Genomic DNA, 18,490 nt, shown 5'->3' on the forward strand with positions numbered 1-18,490 from the left:
CTGGAGAGTTTCTCCTTGATAGCCAACATCGACTCTTCCTTCAACAAGAGTTACGTGGGGGTGATCAGCGCGTGGATTAATTAGGTGCCGATCTGTTCTAAGTGACACGCCTTTACATCAGTGACACTGGTTTTATAGACTACAGACGTCTGAGAGTCCTTAGGAATAACACCTTTGAACCACAGCAAACTGTCAATAGTGAACCTGGACGTAAATTCAACTCCAATCTTTAACGGGATAACTGTCATTCAGTGATATAGTGTCTTTCATTTATGAGTTAATAACTTCAAATATTACGATACAAAGTTTCACAAGCGACCCACAACACAACACTATTTCCTTCCATAAACTTTGATAAATGGATAAATTGTAGAATTAATGTCCTTACTGTTAATACGACGATCAAGGTCCGCAGTCTCTCGTCCGATTCCCGGGCACTCCCAGTTAACCCACTGTAAATGGGTACCGGACACTTCCAGTTAACCTAGCTGTAAATGGGTACCGGGCACTCCCAGTTAACCCACCTGTATATGGGTACCGGACACTCCCAGTTAACCTAGCTCTAAATGGGTACCGGGCACTCCCAGTTAACCCAGCTGGAAATGGGTACCGGGCACTCCCAGTTAACCCAGCTGTATATGGGTACCGGGCACTCCCAGTTAACCCACCTGTATATGGGTACCGGACACTCCCAGTTAACCCAGCTGTAAATGGGTATGGGTACCGGACACTCCCAGTTAACCCACCTGCTGTTAATGTAACCGACGCTCCCAGTTAACCCTCTAAATGGGTACCGGGCACTGGTAAATGGGTATGGGTACCGGACACTCCCAGTTAACCCACCTGTATATGGGTACCGGGCACTCTCAGTTAACCCAGCTGTAAATGGGTACCGGGCACTCTCAGTTAACCCAGCTCTAAATGGGTACCGGACGCTCCCAGTTAACCCAGCTCTAAATGGGTACCGGACGGTCCCAGTTAACCCAGCTCTAAATGGGTACCGGACGGTCCCAGTTAACCCAGCTCTAAATGGGTACCGGACGGTCCCAGTTAACCCAGCTCTAAATGGGTACTTAAATTTACAACTTGGGGAAGTGAATGTGATAAGAGTGCAGCAGCAGCCATGCTGCTTCCTTGTGTACCGAAGGCTTATACAGTGTGCTGTCTCCACATTCTCCTTACCGGGACAAAGGATAAAGGCGGAAGGAGTTGATAAGGTGGAGGAAATATTGATAAGCTTGGGTGAAGAAGGGTGCAGATGGGGGAGGAGGACAAGGGGAGAGGGGCTGGAGGTAGAAATAGTAAATACAAAGAAATAAAAATATATTCTTTTTTTTTGCTATATCAAGGTAAGATACAAAGGAAGATTGACTTAAAGAACAAGACGAACTTACAGACGAAGACCAACAAACAGACAGTGTAAAAGTCAACATATGCTTCATTGCAGGGAAAAGTCGCTATCTAATTTGGTTGCTGGTATTGCAGGTCGCTCGTGTTGTTGTTCGTTGGTAGTGTTGGTCACTGGTGTTGTTCGCTGGTAGTGTTGGTAGCTGGTAGTGTTGGTCGCTGGTAGTGTTGGTAGCTGGTATTGTTGTTCGCTGGTATTGTTGGTCGCTGGTGTTGTTCGCTGGTAGTGTTGGTAGCTGGTAGTGTTGTTCGCTGGTAGTGTTGGTAGCTGGTAGTGTTGGTAGCTGGTATTGTTGGTAGCTGGTAGTATTGGTAGCTGGTAGTGTTGGTAGCTGGTAGTGTTGGTAGCTGGTAGTGTTGTTCGCTGTTCTTGTCGAAGGCTGGTGCTGTTCTTATGTGAGGCTGAAAACAAACATAACTGCCCAGGAAACAATATTAATGCAATTGACTGAGACAAGTATAAGAATATTGTACATCTTATTAAACGTCTCCAAAGTGAGCTCTACTGGTGGGTGATATTACCGATATGTTGACAATATTTAATCCCTCTTTATGGTATAGCCGAGTCGCGATAGTGTGGCGACCCCAGCACTTATAAAACCCTTCTGTCTGACTTCTTCCCGCACGTGTGAGGATATAAGAACTATCGACTAACTGCGGAGAAGAAAACAATAATAGTAATGATATTAACAAAAACAAGTTGCAGGAGAGTAAAATACTTTAAAAGAATTAAGATATATTAGCAAAGATTCACCTCCCAAGCCAATGGTCACGAGTTCGATTCCCGATCGGAGTGGATGACTGGGTTCCCTTGTGGACTCCCAGCAAATGAATGCATAATTGGATCAATCTGCGTGTGCTTCCTGACGGTGGTGGAGGACCAGCAGGTTGAAATACACATTAGGTTTCGAGATCATTGAACACGAACTCACGTAGTACATGCAGGGAGGAATTATGTACACTTAAAAACCTTCCTCCTATAGGACGGCGTCGTACAGTGTACAGTAGAGCCAGCACGGTTTTAAGAGTCAGGTGGGGAAGACTTGTTACCAAATTGTTGGCGAGAACCTCACCTGCTGGCTCGCTCAACCGATCATGCACACGGGAGCTTTGGATAGGTGAGTGACCTAATTATGTTTATTCGCTCTCACTCATATTAATGATAATTAAGGCAGTGTTTCACACGCACGCTCGTTTACTATTTTGTGGTCCTCCCGTCAGATGCACAGACTGTGGTCCTCCCGTCTGGTACACAGACGGTTCCTCCTGTCAGATACAGAGATTATGATCCTTCCGTCTGGTACAGACTGTTCCTCCCGTCAGATACACAGACTATGATCCTCCCGTCTGGTACACAGACGGTTCCTCCCGTCAGATGCACAGACTATGATCCTCCCGTCTGGTACAGACTGTTCCTCCCGTCAGATACACAGACTATGATCCTCCCGTCTGGTACACAGACGGTTCCTCCCGTCAGATACACAGACTATTATCCTCCCGTCTGGTACACAGACTGTATTCCTCCCTTCTGGTAAATATAGACTGTGGTGTCCCCGTTTTACGCCCAAAATGTGTTTATCTTCTCTGGTACACAAACTGTAGTCGTCCGCTTTGGTCGGTCACCTCACTCCCACTCAACCGGACCAAAACATTTATAAAGTTTTTTTTTTACGGGAATTAGCCCACCCGGGCACAGGTCAAACGACCCACAACGATAGATAGAAATAATTAAGTAATGTAAGTTATTAGCAATATACGGCCACAGAAGCATAATCAAAACTTCCGCAAATATTATTTGCAGTTTATTAATACACAGTATAAGTGTAAATTCTTGTCATGCTAACTTGACTGAGGTAACAAGAAGGATTAGGACGAGATACACAGGATAATTAAGGTTATGTAATGCGCTGTATAGTGTATGGATGAGAGTTGAGGTATTCGTTTGTGTCTTTATGTGTATTTTAATGTTGGAGTAAATGTATGAACGTGCATGTGTGTGGTTGAGACCCCCACATAACATCATCTCTCACCCCCACTTCGTCTTCTCCACCCCTTTCCTCGTCCCTCTCCCTTCACCCATCCCTCTCTACCTTTTCACTTTTCCTCCTTACATCACCACTCCTCCCTCCCCCTTTCACTGTTTCTCAGTCCCTCACAACACAGCCTCACAGCTGTTACCTGCGTTACTTTCACCTAATAAACAATAATTACATGTTGGTTTACCTGAGAGAGTCTGCATGATGCTGCTTCCCAAGTTTCTGTCACAAACTCACAAAAATATGTTTATTTTTATGTGCAGCTATTTTAGCTGAGAAAATTTGATTATTTGTTTAATACTTCAGAAATAATTAATACTTGTCTTGTAACTCAATGACATTACCGGTACAGTATTGGATTGTGTTCATGTCTATTTCATAACGTTTTGTGCTGTGCAGACAAAATACCAACAAGCTATAAAGTTGTAACACACGAGTTAGATAATAAATAGCTAATATCATTGCGCTACAGATTCAATAAAGTAAGGAAAATTAAGGCTCATGGTATCGAGGGGAAAGTTTTAAATTGGATAAAATCATGGCTCACCGATAGAACGCAGAGGGTCAGCGTAGATGGTTTTAAATCTGAGTGGGGCCGTGTAACAAGTGGGGTTCCCCAGGGGTCAGTACTGGGCCCACTCTTGTTCATAATCTACATAAACGATCTTGATACTGGGATCAGCAGTGACATAAGCAAGTTTGCGGATGACACCAAAATAGGGCGGCAAATTAATTCAGGGCAGGATGCAAATGCATTACAGGAGGATCTAAATAAACTGCAGGGGTGGTCTGAAAAATGGCAAATGAAATTCAACACCAGCAAGTGCAGCGTACTTAATATTGGAAGAACAAATACTTATAATGTATGCAGCCTTAACAACATCAACCTAGAGAAGTCGACTTGTGAAAGAGACCTAGGGGTACTTGTAAGCCCGGACCTACGGCCTAGAAAACAGTGCGTTAATGTTCGAAATAAGGCAAACAGAGTATTGGGTTTTATATCTAGAAGTGTAAGTAACAAGAGTGCAGAGGTCTTATTGCAACTATATCTTGCACTAGTCAGGCCGCACCTCGATTATGCGGTTCAGTTCTGGTGCCCCTATTATAGAATGGATATCAATTCACTAGAGTCGGTGCAGCGAAGAATGACAAAAATGATTCCGGGACTTAGAAACCTTCCATATCAGGATAGGTTAAAGAAACTTAACTTGCATTCCCTAGAAAGACGAAGAGTGCGGGGAGATATGATAGAAGTATTTAAGTGGGTGAAAGGAATCAATAAAGGGGATATAGATAAAGTTCTTATAATATCCGAGCAGGATAGGACTCGGAGCAACGGATTCAAGTTGGATAAGTTTAGGTTTAGGAGGGAGATAGGAAGAAACTGGTTCACAAATAGGGTGGTGGACGAGTGGAACAAGCTTAGCAACTTTGTAGTAAGTGCTGGAACTCTGGAAAGTTTCAAAAGAAGGCTAGATAGATTCATGGATGATAGAGAGTGGTAGTAACTCTCGACAGGAGCTGCCATGCACAGGCCTATTGCAGACTCCTTATTTTCTTATGTTCTTACGTATATCATTACGCTACAGATTCAATAAAGTAAGCAAAAAAATATTTCCTTCGACGAACCTCAAAAGCAGCCCATTAATTATTCCTTTACCTATCCGTTGCCTTAAGTAAGGTAAAGTTATCCCTTTTCTTATTAGGGAGGAGGATGTATGTATGCTGCTGAAAACTGTTGTTCAGGTGGAATTATATTCACCATAAACTAGTGGTAAAAATAGTCGAGGGCACACTACAAATATTCTATCCATGTGATGTCTTGACTGTGGAAGACGCTGCAACATTGTATATGTGACCATTCTGGGTGTTATGGAAACCTTTGTCCATCCACTTTGAATTTTATTTAATTCAAATAACTATAATTAGCCCACTGGGAGCGCCCTCCTTGATTAAAGTTTGATGGTTGATTCCATGAGGGTGAAATTTAATTCCTGTAAACTGTTTTTCGACTAAACCTTTTGCAGTGTGGCTTTTACTGATAAACTACGCGTAGTAATTACAGAATCATCCCCATTTGCACTTAATGACAAACTTTCATAGAACACCAAATAAGTGTCTTGATAATGACACGCGTGTGGCGAGTGAAGAAAGAAGCAAAACATTATTTACTGTTACTCTTGCGATTTAGTCGTGGACCAGTGAGTGGAGTGGATTAGTTTCAACAAGTAGTAGTGCATGAGACAGACAATAAGACATTTATTCAAAAGTTTACTTGTGTGAAAGGTCAGAATGGTCGACTCCTAAAGTGATTAAAAGATTCAGTTTTGAGGATGATAGTTATATGTCTACTCGACGATAATAATATCTTGGACATGTTTCGAGAGGTCTTATTAAGATGACAACTGTTTTATTTGTCTCACTGGCCCCTTCAGGCCTTTGACATACAGAATCATGATATACTATGTGAAGATTGCTGACTGGTGCAAGTCCACCCCTTAACAACAGTCCAGCGGATAACTTTATCCTCTTCCTACTGATCAAGCTGCTTGGCGACCGGTCACGTCAATGTTGCACAGTGTTGGCGGGTACTCGTGACTTCTTCAACCTATAGTAAAGTTAAGCTGTGACCTCTCGTGAGCCGGGCATCCGACAGCCCCAAGTAATGAACACTTCATTTTTTTTTTACGGGAATTAGCCCACCCGGGCACAGGTCAAACGACCCACAACGGGGCCTGAGATGTTTATAAACTTGTATTAAATCACCCCTTGCCCACCTAGGATATAAGCTAAGCAATTACAGGCGTTGTTATCTTGAATGCCTCTCATAGCGGGCTTCACACTGCCTCTCATAGCGGGCTTCACACTGCCTCTCATAGCGGGCTTCACACTGCCCCTCACATCACGCAGGTGTCAGTGTCTGTATATGAGACTTGTAAACCACTTATATATTTTAATATTAATTTAATTTTAATTCATTATTACCAGTTTATTTTATTATAAATATCTATTAATAAAGGTAACGTACATAATTTCCATACGTTATCTTGTACAACGTAACAATAACAACAATGATGGCCGCCGCCTTAAGATTGTCTGCGGCTTTACGTCTGGTGCTAAATGGGTATGTTGGAACCATTGTGTCACTATAACCATGATCTATGATTAAAGTACGTCAGTAGACATGATGGTGTGAGGCACAATGATAGTTTCTCTTGTAGGGTATCCCGGTCGTTGTGTTCCCCTGCCTAGTTGTTGTGTTCCCCTGCCTAGTTGATGTGTTCCCCTGCCTAGTTGCTGTGTTCCCCTGCTTAGTTGATGTGTACCTCTGTCTTGTCCTTGTCTCCCTCTTCCTAGTTATTGTGTCCCCCTGTCTAGTTGTTGTGTCCTAGTCTTGTAGTTATGTCTCCCTGCCGCTTCGGACTCGTCATGGTAATATCTTTATCATATTTTAACTACAGTAGTATAGTATTATAACTAGTTACTGTATGTTATGAATTTGACATTCTTTTTCAGATATGCTGTACGACCTCAACATCATGCGCGAGCATTTTGTAAGGCTCCACCAGATGATGCCAAGCCAGTGGAAGAAGTCAAGGAATCACTTACAAAAAAGCAGCAAGAGAATGGAGACAAAGTTATAATACTCCAGAGACCTGAAGACTCTCTTATAGATGAGAAGCTGCAGCAAAATACTAAGAAGTGTGAGGAGACTCCCATGAAAGACAGACCACAAGCATTTGAGAATGACAAGGAAGAGAAACCTGAACAGTCATATGATAAAAAGATCATATTCCAAGTGAATCATGACCACCACACAAATGAGAGGCAAGAAGCATCCCAGATGGGTGAGTTGCCAGTCACTGAAGGCAAACATGATATAAACACTGACTTTTCCTGTAATGAAAAACAGGTTAGGTCTGAAGATGAGCTAACAATGCCACAGGATGTTACTGTGTCTGCCTCTAAAGAGGAACAAGTGGTGAAGGAACATTCCCCAGTAGAGAAGTCAGATGACAGAAGGGCGACAGCTCAGAAAAAACTACATGATCTTCTTACATCATTGGCTTCAGTAAGATGGTTCTTCACCCTTTAGTTTAAGTAACTTTAATATTATTTTAACTTTTGCTCCATCATATTACTTCCTATATTATTATCAGACACATCTAATACATACTGATACAGTACAGTCTAGTTAGAAATTAATTCATCTCTATTTAGATTTTTCAAAACTATCCTGAACCCTTGGTAATTTAATGTTCACAAATTCAATAATTATTGTTGATACAGTTGTCTCCAAACAACGTTATGTTACTCTCACAGCCATGCCTCCCAAAACATTTTTCATTCAGAAAAAATCACAAATTCATAAAAAAACATAAAAACAAACAAATACGTACATTTTAAATACAATTGAAAGTTGTGTGTCCCCATCAGACATCAACTGATCACCCAACACCAAGCCTCAGTACTGTACTATAGGATCCCACGTGATAAACAAACAAGAATATAATTGTATGACTACAAATAGAGGTACACTATTGGGCTATTGACTGAATGAGAACTTCTTTCTTCTGGCAAATGAGATGACTCAGTAGAAGCTGCTGGGACATAAGCAAACCAAATTGACTCACTTTTAGAGAACTTTCAACTTCAAATTAGATTTTACTTTATTTTGATATTTGTTTAATTTAATGCATACTGTGATGTTTTCATTGGTTTTTTTTTTAAGTAAACCAAGCATTCAAGTGAGTGTGTGTGTGGAAACAAACTCTAACCTAACTCGGGGAAGAAAATCTCAGGTGTACTGACATCAGGTTTTGTGGTCTGTACCTGTAGTATTTACTATTAATTCAGTGCATTACCTTTTTTTTATAAGACTTCATTCATTAAATCCACTTCATGTTGATGGAAATTTAGTTGTAGTGAATGAAAATGACTTGTCTTTTATAGGCAGATCCTATACCAGTGGAGCCCATGGTGAGGCTCTCCAGGCCAAAAGCTCGTCAGAAGAAAACTGGGACCTTCAAAGAGCAGAAGAAAGCAACTGAACAGCCAACTGAATCAGTCATTGGTAATTTGCATTTTTTTTTTATAATACAGTAATAATAATAATAATTGGTCGATTTGTTTCTCAAAAGTCCCAATTCGTCTAATGACTTCACTAGCGCTTGATATACGACAAAGTCAAGGACTTTTCAATAAAAAAAGAAAACAAACAAAAAAGTAACAGTTCAACTTGTATCATTCGTACATTCTTTTTTCATCATCATCATCATCACTGTTATATGGCCATTACACGGTTAGCTGTGATTACCTGATGGCTGTTTCCAAGTTCATAATCTCTTGTTGGTTCTTATCTCTCACACCCTAACCTCATTTCATTCTTGACTTACCCCTAACATTCCTCTCCTCATTCATCTCTTGACCCAAGTGGCTCCTACATTCTCTCCAAATATCCAAACCATCTCGGCCTACCTCGTGTAACACCTCGCCTGTACCGACACTCCTCGGTTAACACAATATTGCCCGGACATAATTAGAACAAACTTCACACAACACAATCAATATTCAGTTTAACACAATCATTAGATGAATATATAACAGACGTATTGTGGACAATTTCTAAAGTCACCAAAAGTAAATGCAGTTACAGGACTGAGAAAAAAGACATTCTCTAAGGTACTGTACGGTACCTTGGGAAGCTGTTGAGACATTACAGGTACGTATATAAAATGTATATTAAACCACAGTGTGTGTGTCAGGTCTGCAACACATCATGGTGGCATTGCAGTTGCGTTTTCAAAGATGTAATAATAATTTTGTTTTACTGTTATAAGGGCTGGCAGAGCCTATATACATCAAGTATACATCATATTGTAAAGTCTGGAAAAAATGGGTAAAAAAAAAAGTAAAATATTTTATATCTGACATTCTGTATTGTGAGAACCTTAATCTTTTTTTTTCCTTTATCATTCCACCATCATGTTCCTACATGTCTGACTGGGCTCTTCATCCAGGCACAGATATTGTCAGCCTCACTTTACACACCAACCTTTAATGTGACCCAGCATCTCATTATACTACCCCTTTCCCTCATACTGTCTGGCCATTTCCACTCCTCTCAACTCAACATAAAATACTTCCTTTACATTGTTGCTTCAATTTGCACTCTTTCCATTTCAGAACAAGCACCTTCTTCCTTTCTCTGCTCCTATTTTATGACAAGTCACACACATTGTCAGACTAACCCTGGGTCCAAAGATTCATAGATATTTGCCCTATAGTTATAAGAGCTGTCTGACTCGGAACTTTACCAGACAATAAGATTTCAGAATCAATCATTTATTTGTTCATATTTAAGGGCTTGAATATTTTCTGTTTTGTGAACCTGTTGGTATTTCCTCTTGATGGTTATGATATGAGTGTAATTTTGTTTGCCACATGTTGGTTTAAATCAAGAACAGTTTATTTGAACTAAATTCATATGATTAATTTTCTTTCAGAACCTGAACTTGTGCTCGCTACAAAAGAAGTGGCCGAGAGTCTAGGTGGTGACGTGGAGACCACCGAGTCGGAACTGTTATCTACTCTGAGATTACACTCCACAAGTACATCATGTGATGACAAACCTGCCATTCAACTGAGGTATTCATCTCAGTGTTATTTAAGCTAACATACAGTCCTTAGTTTTTTAACTGAAAACCATTCGAAAAGTGATTACGGTAACATCTTTTGAACGAAAGAAAGCGAAAGTCATTGCTTTCGTAACGTTTTATCCCACTTTCCACTGTAATACGTACGTCATTTCAGCAAAATTATTACATTTCCATATTCTCAGAAATAAATAGTAGTTTTGTTGAAACGTAATGTATTTCAATGTAAATGAGGATAAACTACATGAAAGCAAAAGACTTTACCTAACCTTTCGATATTCAAGATATGTTACTCGTTTTTTTAATAGTTTTCGGTTAAAATACTCTTATATTAGTGATATTCTATTCATACTGTGCTTGATATAATACATTCACGGAAATGTAATATTTTTGCTGAAATGATGTACATATTACATTGGAAAGTGGGATAAAACCGTGACGAAAGCAATGACTTTCGCTTTCTTTCGTTCAAAAGATGTTACCGTAATCGCTTTTCGAATGGTTTTCAGTTAAAGAACTGTTGTATTACAATAATATTCCCTCCTAATTGACTTGAATAAATACTTGAATGGAAATATACAATATTTTTGTTGAAACTACCTGCGTTTCAATGTAAAGTGTCATAATAATAAATGGTAAACAATTTGCCTTCGGCACTCGGTGTTTCAGGCACGCCGAGCCTCAGTTTATAGAATGTAGAGCGTTTTTACTGAAGGTTTTGTTGTTCCATTACCCTCAAAAACTTGGGTCGACCTATAAACAAGGAATATCATAAATTCACGATTTTTTGGTCAAAAAATCAGGGTCGATCTACAATGCTGATGTCAACTTAAGCGTGGTTACAGCGAGACTGACTGAGTGAGGGAGCGCGGGGTGGCGTGATGCGTGTGTGTGTGTGTGTGTGGGGTGGCTGGCGTTGTGCGGTGCCGCGCGATTTGAATGTACTTCAATTACTTCAATGTACAGAATATTCCTTCGGCGTGGCAATCCGCGTATTTGCAAATCCATGTATGCTAAACCCGCGTATGTGAAGGGCTGACTGTATATATATATATAAGAAAGGAAATGTTTCTCAACGGCTAATTGACTGTTTCTATTACCACAACTTGTGTTATGTTTGGTGGACAGAAACCATGTGAGTAAACTTACTTCAATCAAAGGTTTTCTCTTATATTTTTAATTTCTTTTTACTCTTATCCCCCCTGGCCCCATTGTGGGTCAATGACCTGTGCCTGGGTAGGCTATTCCCTGTTTAAAAAAATTAATAAATAAATAAAAAACAGTATCAGACATTCCTTGGCACAATTTAAAATTTTTCTATGATTCCAGTGACTTGTTTGTGGGTATGAAAGTAGAAAGAAACCCAAGGAAGCCAGTCAAAGACTTACCCCGCCATAAACGGTACGACCAAGATACTCAACAGTCAAGTCCAAGAAGTGGTGTGGAGTATCAGAAAATGTGGCCAAGGGCTACTGGTAGACCTGTACCCAGGTTAGTGGTACTGTACAGTAACAGTCCTTATTATGTTACATATTTTCTCTTATGTTTGAATTGGAACAACTGACATGTATTTTTTCATAGTCTATAAATCTTGAGTTCACTCAGAGAGAGTTCACAGTCTACTAAGTTTGCCCAAGATCTGCTCACCGGGACTCCTGTCACGTGTGATTGGTCTTAAATAGACAGGCTTTTCAGCTATCTAATCCTGTCAATTAATCCCTAATTCATCTTATCTTTCCCTAATATTACCGCTACAGTCATTCGGATGATAACTGGAAGCATCGGTTTAAACAAGGGATGAAGGTTTGGAAGTGCTACATATTATGTGTTCAATCCTAACCACATGAGCCTTGATTACCATATTTCCAGGCCGATAAAACGCACTTTATTCCCTTAAAATCACCCTGCATCATATCTGTCGAAGGTCAATTTTAAGTTGGGAAGTTCTGTTCCAAAAAATAACCTCCAGAAATGTAAAATACACTCCCCAAATGACCCAGAAATATTACACAAACTTATACTATGTTTTGATAATGAGAAAATTATTACTGTGTAGACTTAAAATTGGTATGATGATTAACTTATAAATATTACGGGGCAATAATTCTCATACTCAGGGAACATTTCCTTTTACTGTCATCTCATATATCTCTGATCATCTCTTCACTTTAAATGTTCCATACATCCAAGGTGCTTATCTTTCTTCTCTCATCTTTCTCTGACTCCTTCCCTACCTCTTTTCCCCACCCACCAGCCCCAGGAGGTAGAGGTAGTGCCCCTCACCAGTGGTTCCATCCCTCCCCCCCATGTGAGGAAGTAGGTCGCTGTATTCTACCTCCACCTGGCTCACTCCTCCTCCCATTCACTCTATCAATTTGTATAAAACCCAAGGTAAATTGTTTCTCTTACTTTGACAACACAACATACATATATCGTTTCTCACTATTAATCTTTTTTTTAATTTTGGTATTTATTTATAGTTCTTTATTCTTATTATGTTGTTGTTATTATTTTATTTTTAATTTGGTATTTTTTATTATAAATTTTATTTACTATGAACTAATTATTATTATTATTGTTATTATTATTACATTTTTGCCCCCAGACCCCGTTGTGGGTCAGTGATCTGTGCCCAGGTGGGCTAATCCCTGTGTAAAAAAAAAATAATAATAAAAAATATATAAATAAATCCATGTACAGTAAGTGAATGAACACTTACAATTACATTTTTATTTTTTTCAGAACACTGGCTCGTGTTGAACTTTTTGGCACCGAGCATCTTGATATTTTTAATGCCAAGTCACTAGAGTGCAAGAAAGAAGCAGTGCCTACTAGCACTTTACTGCCAGTGTGGGAGGTTGCACACAAATGGGAGCTGCAGCAGTCTGTATCCCACCCAAATGACAATGCTTTCACTGAAATGATACAGTGGACAAAGCAAGGCAAATTATGGACATTCCCAATTAATAATGAAGTTGGTAAGACTATAAAGTTCTTTGTTCTATTCTAGGAAATTTTCTTCATTAAAACGTTTGCCCAAACATAATATGCATGCACCTTATTTATGGTCAACCAAAGTTTCATCAAACATTGTCAAGGGTCGTGAGAACACTAAGATTTCAGCTCAAACACTTGCTGGTTAATATATTTGAGCTAAACCATCCAGAGGACTTGAGGAGCAGCTCACCTTTTATGGCTAAGCCTGAACCAGACAACTCAGATTCTTCCCTTCCCCTACACAATGACTTTGAAGTTGGCTAGAAGTATGGTGGGTCCTACATTATTGATCATCGGGGCATCAGAGCTGAGCGTTCTGTTGACAGACAGAAGGTAGTTACACTGTTATTGTGGCACCATAACTTGTCACCCTTCAACTTTGCTTCCAGATACAGTTCTGTATTGTATTCCTTTTTTGAAAGCTGTGCTGAAAGTGGGAGCTTCACTACTTGTGCACAAAGAAATGTACTGTATATTCCCTTTATGTGTTTGCCTTAGGACAATTATTCGTTTACCTGTACTATATACAGTGGGGTATGCTATAACGAATCTAATTGGTTCTAGAACCTTGTTCGTTATAGCATTCGTTCTTTATAGGATTAATCCGTTCCAGGCCCCCAAATACAACCACTTAACACTGAAAAACATAATATTAAATTGTAAAAATTGTAAAAAAGTGCATAAATATGCATCTAAACCCTTGAAATAAAGAATATCATTAATATTTTTAATACAGAAACAATAAATTAGTAAAAAAAAAAAAAAAATTATAATGTTCGTTGTAGGAGTTTCGTTCGGTATAGCATTATCAATTTTATAGGTAAAACCGTTCGTTATAGGAATATTCGTAGTAGGATCCGTTCGTTATAGCATACCCCACTGTATATCTGTGTGTAGACACACACACACACACACACACATATTTACAATACTGGTAAAAGAAATTACTGTCTCTAGAACAAATGGCTCCCTGTCCCAGCCGCGAAAATGACGGCAACTTTAAAACTACTCACAGACATTCTTGGGTACATCTAGGGTGTCATCCGCAAATAATAAAGGACCACGAAATAAAAATCCACAAACTTGGGGGACCCCCTGTATATGGGTCTATAATGTTTTATTGTTGTAGTAGGGGGAAGTGCCTCGATAAGTCGGAATTTGGGAAAACTCGGCAAGGACAGAGCCCCACATGTGCCGAGTTATCGGGGATTTACTGTGTACACACATATATTATGTTAACATATACGCATTCATTCGTAATTTTAAATACATATACAGTGGGGTATGCTATAACGAACGGATCCTACTACGAATATTCCTATAACGAACGGTTTTACCTATAAAATTGAGAATGCTATAACGAACGAAACTCCTACAACGAACATTATTTTAATTTTTTTTTTCTAATTTATTGTTTTTTTATTACAAATATTAATGATATTCTTTATTTCAGGGGTTTAGATGCATATTTATGCACTTTTTTACAATTTTTACAATTTTATATTATATTTTTCAGTGTCAAGTGGTTGTATTTGGGGGCCTGGAACGGATTAATCCTATAACGAACGAATGCTATAACGAACAAGGTTCTAGAACCAATTAGATTCGTTGTAGCATACCCCACTGTACAACATAAACACGAGATTCCGTGAGGTTTCGGAAGCGGAGGATAGAGAAAACACACGTCTCGGTGGAGGGACTCAAGAAACTGGCGAGTGTAAACATCCCATAATTGACCCCCCGAAATATAAAAAATTTTGCATGCTGCATTCTAAATGATCTGAATTCCAGAATGTATGTCACACTTCTCCACTTATCATTCGAGAATGTATGTTGCCGTTATTGAGTTAAGCGGCCATAATCACTCTACTGTATTATGATATGCAGTAAACTGCTGATGCTGTATTTACTACATACATTTACATATTTCCCATCTCTGTTTAAACATCCCACAGGTTAGCATCACATCCACAGTGTTCTAAGAGCTAAGTAGATGTTCACCTTTAAAACATTGTTCTGTTACCAATAAGTGCTGTAATATGATTTTTGTAAGCAATTTACTGAAAATATGAATTTTCTTTAGTAAATACTGTACTATATCATTTGTGAAAGGCTTGTGTCATTGTGACCGCTACTTCAAGATGCTTCTAGAATTACAGACGATATATTGCCATTTAGTGGTATTCATGTGTAGGCATTACACCAGTAACTGATCACAGGGTCAAAATTCTTGGGCTGGTGTACATCTAAGTTTTTATCTTTTACTTCACTTTTATCCTCTTCACCACTGATCGGCTCGTTAGCCACTTGGGCGGTCGGTCACGTCTCTGTTAACCACTGTTGGCAAGTGCTGGGCGTGCACTGGCTCATGAATGTATATGAACCTGCTCCAGTGTTGGTCAAGTCTGGGGTTTGGGTTGAACACATCTCAACTTTTAACATGGGATCTTAGGGGAAATTGGTTCCCACTGAACAAGAATAAAACTCATTATCTCCATTATCGTCAACATTTTAGGGCCATTTTCCACATTGGAATGGATTACCTACGATTACCTGATGATAACTGTTGGGTAAAACTAATATGGGATGTAACCTCCTCCTCCCCCCCCCCCCAAGCCCAGGTACTGTACTGTACCAGCCAGGCAAATGCAGCAAAAGCAGGGGATAAATGTAGCTCTGGTGACCTTGTTGTCATCAGACAAATTAAAGTAAAAGATTTATTGCTGGATGCCTTTCTTAACACACCATCCCACAGAATGGGAACAGCTAGCAAGGCAAGGTCACAACTCCCTGGGGTAATCAAAGATTATACCGGCCTACCTAGCAAACACTTTTCAGGAACACATCAATTGTTAAGTGGAGCTCCTACTTGTAACTCACAAAAAGTGAACTTGTGGATACACAGAATTTACTGTATTTCCAGACAACTGTTTTTGAAAGTATTTATTTAAGTCTAATAAAAAATTAAGTTTTTCTTTTTAAATAATAAGTACAAATATTATGTCCAGGTTTCAAGATAAGAATTTAGAGTAATAGCTAAACTACCCAGGTTTTTACTATGTGGGTATCGTTTTTGTCAGTTCTGCCATCATTTGATAAAAAGTGTACAGTACCTACAGTACTAACATGGCCACCTTGAGAAGTTAGTAAGGGACTTGGTTGTTGTTGAGCTGTAACCATGAGGCCTCTACGAGAAGGTAGAATGGAATACAGGTTTTTTGTCAGACTTTTTGTTTTGCTTAATCCCCCCAACCCCCTAAAGCAAAAAATTTTAAAATTTGTACAGTAACCTTTATTAATACTTGCAGGTTTGGAAGAGGAAAAGAGTGTTGGTTTTCATGAACACATTTTCCTGGAGCAGCACCTGGAGGGTTGGTGTCCACGACGGGGACCTATCAGGCACTTTATGGAACTCGTATGTACGGGACTTTCTAAAAATCCCCACCTAACTGTTGAACGTAAACAAGCTCACATTCAGTGGTATAAAAACTATTTTGCCGAAAAGGAAGAAATACTGAAAGAAATTGGAGCAATAGAAACTTCCCAATAACACTTGGGAATTTTAAATTATTAAAATATTGTTGATTAGTAACCTAAAATTTTGTGGAAAATTAATTTGTTAATTTCTTTTAAGGATAGTCTCAGAAGAGACATGCTGTAATTATTTTATTTATTTTTATCATTGTCCTATTGTTTGAGCACAACAACTTTTAGGCAAGAAACCAAAAGTTATGTAATTTTCAACTTTAAGATTTAGATCTGCTGTCTTCAGAAGTACAGTACTCTCCAATGTTGCAGTTCCCATAATGGAGAATCCAACACTTACAAATAAAGTAAATTAATATACATTAGAGAGTTTTGTACAGTATTACAGGCTGGCAGAGTCAACAGCATGTCCAATCCCCTAGTTGATGCCATGCTCCTTAGTCATTTATGAAGTGTCTTTCCCCAATGTAGCCATCCCCTCCTTCTTTTGTGTCTTCCTCAATTCTATCTTCTTTCTATTTCCTTCATCAACCACATGTGAGTTATCTCTCTAAAACCCAACTTTTTCCTGATCCCTTTCTTCTCTCACCCGGTACAGTCAGACCATACATTACTTTTACCAAGAGTGTGATAGGGTTGCTGAGCGTGATTGTGACGTTATTTGCCTTTTTTATTATTTGAAAAAGTCAATTCATACTGAAAAGTAAATTGCATTTTGACAAGTGACAGAATGGGGTGACTGGTAGCTCCATGAATTACTGAAGTCTGTTATACCATGGGTACGTTATACGTGGAACTCCCATCTAATGTACTGTATATGGAGGTTTCACTGCACTACATTTCATCACTAATTAGATCACCACTCTTATTTAACTAATGATATTGCTCTTGTATGTAAAGAGTGATGTATTATGTTTCCAATTATTCAGAAAGTTTTCCTTGTAAAGTTATTATGAAAAAGGAAATAAATATAACTAACAATAATTGATCATTTAACAGTTTGTTAGGTAATGTCTTAAACGATGGGATACTGTATGTAAAGACACACATCACTCCATGAAGCAGCTAAATTCTTGCCTAAAAATTAATCTTCCCTAAGAAAAATAATTCAAATAACAATGAAGTAAAGTAAAGATCAACTGCAAAGTTTTTGAAAATTATTGCACATAAATTGGTGAAATGTTTAATGTTATCATTGTAAACTATGTAAATAAAACTAATTGTTTTAACCATAAATTTAACTTGTACATTATGTCCTTTCATAAGAACACAGCACACTAGTTGTCTAGTAGCAACACAATCATTAATCAGGTATTACAGTGGTAGTGAGCAGCGAGAAAGATGTAGATTATTGAGACAAGACACATCACCGCACACTAACTAAACATACCATCAGACAATACAATGGATCAGCAACACAAATTAAAGGAAGAACCTTTTCTTCGAAATTTGCATAACAATATAATAAGTGAAGAGCCACACAATCATATCCTATTATATATCATTTCACAACAAAACCAACAAACACTCACTGAACTGTACTTTGTATAATCCAGTTTTGTAAGAAAATGGACACTTGCACTATGTACCACATCATGAATATTCAGAAACTGAGTAACAGGACAGAAATGCTCACACTGTTATGCAATACTGTACTCGTAACACTAACCCAGTTACACCCATAAAGACCCGCGTAGTTAAAGTGCAGTGCTGTACATGTACTGTACTGTACTTTTAACGAATTATTACATAAACGTCACTAGATCCACTTCATATATGTATATAGAGTGGATTGTGTTCACACTCGGGGAGGAAGTGTGGTATGCTGTGAAGTGAGGAGCTAAGCCTAGTCAATGGAAATTAAATTTCAAGTACTGTAGAGCATTTAAATTGTTGCTAATAACTCTC

At 38.8% G+C, this 18,490-nt stretch overlaps 1 protein-coding gene across 2 annotated transcripts; it reads left to right on the forward strand.

Moving 5' to 3' along the window:
* Positions 1-6,433: 6,433 nt before the first annotated feature.
* On the forward strand, positions 6,434-17,811 carry LOC121869985 (28S ribosomal protein S31, mitochondrial-like). 2 transcript variants are annotated; one of them, XM_042371654.1, is made up of 7 exons: positions 6,434-6,567; positions 6,960-7,515; positions 8,397-8,517; positions 9,950-10,091; positions 11,429-11,590; positions 12,842-13,077; positions 16,405-17,811. In XM_042371654.1, the coding sequence occupies exons 1-7, from the start codon at positions 6,515-6,517 to the stop codon at positions 16,644-16,646; spliced, it is 1,512 nt and encodes a 503-aa protein (XP_042227588.1). In that variant the 5' UTR covers positions 6,434-6,514; the 3' UTR covers positions 16,647-17,811. The 2 variants fall into 2 exon arrangements, with proteins under 2 accessions (XP_042227588.1, XP_042227589.1); XM_042371655.1 differs by lacking the exon at positions 6,434-6,567 and adding an exon at positions 6,719-6,875.
* The last annotated feature ends 679 nt before the right edge of the window (positions 17,812-18,490 follow it).

Source organism: Homarus americanus, unplaced genomic scaffold, assembly GCF_018991925.1.
Source record: "Homarus americanus isolate GMGI-L3 unplaced genomic scaffold, GMGI_Hamer_2.0 scaffold14467, whole genome shotgun sequence".
NCBI lineage: Eukaryota > Metazoa > Arthropoda > Malacostraca > Decapoda > Nephropidae > Homarus > Homarus americanus.

Coding starts and splice junctions, on each gene's coding strand:
- LOC121869985 (XM_042371654.1), top strand. CDS start 6,515: ATGATGGCCGCCGCCTTAAGATTGTCTGCGGCTTTACGTCTGGTGCTA. Junction 6,568..6,959: donor TTACGTCTGGTGCTAAATGG/GTATGTTGGAAC, acceptor ATTCTTTTTCAG/ATATGCTGTACGACCTCAAC. Junction 11,591..12,841: donor ACTGGTAGACCTGTACCCAG/GTTAGTGGTACT, acceptor TATTTTTTTCAG/AACACTGGCTCGTGTTGAAC.